We start from the raw sequence: 5,254 nt of genomic DNA on the forward strand, positions 1-5,254 counted from the left end.
CATTAGCACCTCTAGTATTATATTTACTGAGAAAAATGTTGACGTGTTCAGTACTTATTTTACCCGCTGTATCTACAACTGATTCACTTTTGGATTCAACCCAACTCAAGATGGCTGCCACAGCTAATGGATTTTTGCAAACACAAAATTTGGGGTGTGGTAATATCTGAGAGTAATATCCATMACATATTTCAAGCTCTAACAGATTGTGTAACATTATAGTAGAAAACTTTAGCTTGAAAGATGATTGGAGATTCACATTCCTTCAAGGAAAGCTACTTTCAGTTTATTGCTAACTTTACACAAAACTGCATTTCYAAAATAATAATAAAAGAAACACTGAGATAGAAAGGTTTCAAACATTTAATATTTGTCAGTAAAGCCATTTTGGTCACTAAAGTAAGTAAAACATCTACATGAATATGTGATTATGTGACTGGACTGTGTGAGCCTTTTCTACAATTGTTTACAGCGATATAAAGTGCTAAATCCACTAAAAAAAATACATTTGTCTTTTGCATCGTAATCACTTTCACTTCCCACATGTTGGGGGAAAGAAACACTTCATAAGTGATTCAATAAATAAATAAAATAAATACAAGTCTTTTTGAAATGCTCTCAGACCCTCACAAGTCTGAGAGGGACGCCAGTTCATGGAGGAGGAGAGCAAATGATGGGCGATCTTCTGGTTTCTCCTTCCAGCACCACTCCATAAGCATGTAGACAGAGTCTGGGGCCAAGCGTGGCTTCAGGAGCCTCAGGCCCGAGTTCAGAGACGCCACCACCTCGCTGTTAGACAGGTTCTCATAAGGGAGACGGCCCTCGTTATAGACCTCCCACATAAGCACGCCTGGCAAAAGAAAAAAAAATGAAGCTGTTACAAAACATATAAACCAGGTGATCGCATGACATGTTCAGAAAAAAACCCCAAAGAGGAATCTTTCACTTATTTTTATTTGCTTTTTGTTTGTTATTTGTTCTTAATCATCAACTCTTGTTATAATTACCATCCATTGTAAAGAATGAATGACTTGTCAAATATATAAAATGTTTAGGCTGTTTATCCATCTAGCAGCACAGCATAAAGACTGCATTCCTCATAATTCCAGAAATTTTAAACTTAGACTTCTTTAACACATCTTCATAGGTAAAAAATATTTTAGTAACATTTTGTGTTTCAAACAGTTCATACTTTTTTTAGTTAATTGTAGACAAGTAAAGTTAAAGTAAACAACAGAACTCATGTTAACAAATGGGATTTTTGCCCCGTTTTTAAAAAAAGTCATATGTATGTATTAATAAATTTATCACAAAAAATGAAAAAATGTGTGTTTGGTAGATTATTTCTTTGTTGTAACAATGCCTTTTGGCAATACATCCTATGACTGGCAGCACCTGCGGGTACCAGAAGTTCTAAAACAAGTCTCAATAGCAACAGAATAATTTGGCCCAATTTCATATGTGCAACCGACACACTCAGTTCTACTTCTCATCCCACAAATGCATGTTCCTTACAAATGTGGCACAATTTAAAAAGAAATAGGCTTTATAACAATATTGGCTATATATAATATTTAGATACTTTCCAGGTGTTGATTTTCGTAGCTTTCTTTTCTGCTGTATGTTCAAACTTCCTTTTCTTTTCTTTAGTTTTAATTAGTTATTTGATGCCTAAACAACATTATTAACCAGACTGATGAGCCAAAGGCTAGTCCAAGTGAGGACAAGACCAAAGTGGATTTCTGCTGTCATTTAAAATACTCGAGTCTTCCAACATTTCTTGTTGATATACTTAGAATTAAACTCTGTTTATCCAGAGTAAAGCTGCTCAAAGTGTTACCTATAACACGTAAAATATTTAAAGCTCATTCACAAATTCTAACTTCAAAATGTGTGCTTTTTGAATATCTGTCAACTTACTGTGAGCATATAGTGACGTTTCCACTCGTTATGCAGCATGCAGTGACAGATATAAATAGTCCGATAATTCATCTTAACCACCCTTATCAGCTATTTCCTTCCTAAACCTGTCAGCTTTTCTGCAACGCCTCATTATTTATCATCATCTCTCAAGAGTAATAAAAAAGTTTGATATAATTGTTTCTTTCCAGATGGGAAATGTCAGTACTCAAATACTATTTGAGATTTTTTCTTCATGATGAAATGAAGAATTCCTCATAAAAATTACATAAAATTAGGATTCAGACCAAACAGGAATGCATTATAGTAACCAACAAGACAAATTAAGGCATATCTCTGGTTCTGTTTATGGTAAATGGTACTGAACTTATGGAGCGCTTTTCAAGTCCCTCCGGACCCCAAAGTGCTTTACACTAACAGACATTCACCCATTGATGATGGCAAACTACAATTGTAGCCACAGCTGCCCTGGGGCACATTGACAGACCCTCTGACCACCATCAGTAGGCAAGGTGGGTGAAGTGTCTTGCTCAAGGCCACAACAACTGAGACGGCTGGACGGGGGGATCGATCCAGCGACCTTCCAGTTCCAGGACGACTCACCTTACCACTCCGCCACAGCCGCCCATATTATGATATCAGAATGATACATGTATCAAACTGTAGCTTTTAAAGCCAGGAATCTGAAAATGTAGTTAGGTCATTTTGACCAAATTTTGACTTAATCCTCATTTTGATATGATGGGTCACATATTTTACTAAAACGTTTAAGAATAAGCTTGTAAGGGACAAAAGTTTCTGTGGTTTCTGTTGGGGAACAATCTCCTAAATTAGTGAAGTCTTATCAAACGTCTAGAGGGTTCTCATAGAATCCACTGGTAAAGAAAACAAAAGAGCAGCAGCAGCACAAACAAACAACAGGCACAAGGCAACTTCTATGACCTGAAGCCAAAGCGGCACACAAACAAACTGAACAACAGCCATGTTTAGATGTGTTAACGTGTGTTTGAACTCACCAAATGACCAGACATCAGACTTGCTGCTGAACTTGGAGTATCTGATGACCTCTGGGGCWGACCACTTGACAGGAAACTTGGAGCCCTGGGAGCTGGTGTACTGGTCGTCAAGAACAAACCTACAGTGGACACGACATTGTCCGAAAACAACGCACCAGCTCAGCTGCAGACGCCATTAGAAGTTTTATTCAAAACATACCTGGTCATCCCGAAATCGGACACCTTCACCTCGTTTTTCTTYGAGACCAGACAGTTCCTGGCAGCCTGTTGGAACACTGGGATTAACAAAGTCTTCCAGTTTTAAAGCCATGGTTGATCTTTTTTTTCTGCAGGCTTAACCAGATCTCTGTGGATAAAGTTGGAGCTCTCTAAGTACGCCATCCCCTCGCTGACATCCAGACACATCCCCAACATCACGTCCCGAGACAGACGGCCTCTCCGTTCTCGCAGGTACGCAGACAGGCAGCCGTTCTCCATGAACTCGAACACCAGGCACATGGGGGAGCGCTGGGTGCACACGCCGTACAGCTGCACAAGCTTACCGTGGGACARYTTCCTGTTCAAACACACACAGAAAAACAAATATTCAGACGTTTTGGAAACCAAACAATTGTGTGAKGGGTTTGCCCAGTGCTTACATCATAACTTTTGCCTCCTCTTTGAATTCCTCGTCCGACATGCAGTCTTCTCGTACGATCTTCACCGCCACCCTCTGCTCCCTCCATGTCGCTTCCAGCACCAGCCCGAACTGCCCGCTGCCCACCTCTTGACCCAGGGTCAGCTCCTCAGGGTCGATCTCCCACTGATCTGTTGAGACCAGCAAACAAAGGGATACAAAACTAAACCCACATTCATTGATCAGCCACTTAACCTCATTTTGTYCACATTCTTTCCGTGGAACCACGCTAAAGCATCGACAACTTTAGATTTTCYGTGGAATTGCTTGCACTGAATTAAGCACGTCCGAGTGCCATCCTGTGAAAAAACCACAAGAGGTCAGCAWAAACGTGCTCATTTGGAGCATCATGTCACCTTTAGAGGGATCAGCAGCAACCTGGGAACATYGTCTTCCTTGAGAGATGGGGTGTCTCAGTCGGGTTATGAGTCCTGCCAAGCGACAAACAAAAACAGGAGCCAAAAACACACCAAAAATGGTTATGAAACATACCTGGGCTGCACATTCTGCTTCCYTGAGTCATACTTTTTTATTATTATTATCTAAGAGTCCTTTTTATTGCTTCTAAGTAGAGCGTATGCTTACCAGCAGCATTGTGTTGGTGGTAATGGATTAGCTCTGGAATGGTGCTGAACAGGTATTTTTCTGCCAGGTAAAAAGCGTTCTGCCCTGTTTCTGACTCTCGTATCTGGTAATGTTTTACCCTGGGATTCTTCTCACCGTTGGACCTAAAAAGGACAATTATTTTTAAACAACAGCAACCATTTATAAAATGATTAATGCAAAGATCCTTAAAACTGACAAAAAAGTTGTGTCTGTAGTTATACACGYAAACATTAAAGTGTGTTAAGTCATTGTTTAAGTATAATGATGTAAAAAAAATGCATATTACTAGTTAAAGAGTACAAGTGGTCTCTGTATTCTTTTGGGTAAACTGTGGATGTAAAAGGAAATACTGGCCACTGTACGGGAACTTGGAAGTTGAATCCAGAGCTTATCCTTACAGGGCSGTCCCAGTATAAGCTTTAAGTCCCGCCCCTTTCTTGTAAACAAACAAGGCATTAGAAAGCTCATGTGATACTGCGATTGTGTGCGTAGTTCTTTTGCGTGTACTAAAATTGAATGTAAATCCTGACTAATTCACTGCAATAGGAAAACGTTGGAATCACTCAAGGCCGAGTCAAACAGTGTTTCGTTTGCTCAGCGATACATGTAGTTCTTTTGCAGTRAAYGRATCACAAGTTGCTCATTCCCTCAGKAATCAACAACAGTCTCTCCTCRCCTGGCCAAAGTGCACAACRCTGTATCATTTAGATTCACAAGTGAGTCACAGAGCGCAGGTTTCACTCCCGACTGGCACGCTCACAATGAGTTTAACTGAGCTGACAACAGAACGWATCAGTTAATGAAGTGATTCGATTCCATTTGTTCACGCAAAAGATTTGTWGTGTGCAGGCAAGGTAGGCTAAACTTAAAGCCTCCACATCCAGAGTGTAGCAGACATTTTTACAGTCACGAATGAGTAAAATTGTTCAATACACATTCATAGCTATTCAAGGTCGGCCTTCAACTCTAGTTCAAGTGTCCTGATGCATCTCAGTAATCCAGGTAAAAAATCAAAAAGAAAATAATTGTATAGGTC

At 39.9% G+C, this 5,254-nt stretch overlaps 1 protein-coding gene across 1 annotated transcript in view; it reads right to left on the reverse strand.

Moving 5' to 3' along the window:
• Positions 1–349: 349 nt before the first annotated feature.
• The window catches only part of itk (IL2 inducible T cell kinase), a gene marked incomplete in the record, with an annotated part of 9,944 nt that continues 5,039 nt past the window's right edge, over positions 350–5,254 (reverse strand). The window contains 7 exon segments of the mRNA XM_014010614.1: positions 350–850; positions 2,937–3,055; positions 3,136–3,200; positions 3,276–3,492; positions 3,575–3,743; positions 3,969–4,043; positions 4,198–4,340. Of these exon segments, the coding sequence (XP_013866068.1) occupies positions 627–850; positions 2,937–3,055; positions 3,136–3,200; positions 3,276–3,492; positions 3,575–3,743; positions 3,969–4,043; positions 4,198–4,340 (1,012 nt within the window).

This window comes from Austrofundulus limnaeus, unplaced genomic scaffold, assembly GCF_001266775.1.
Source record: "Austrofundulus limnaeus strain Quisiro unplaced genomic scaffold, Austrofundulus_limnaeus-1.0 Scaffold71, whole genome shotgun sequence".
In the NCBI taxonomy this organism is placed as follows: Eukaryota; Metazoa; Chordata; class Actinopteri; order Cyprinodontiformes; family Rivulidae; genus Austrofundulus; species Austrofundulus limnaeus.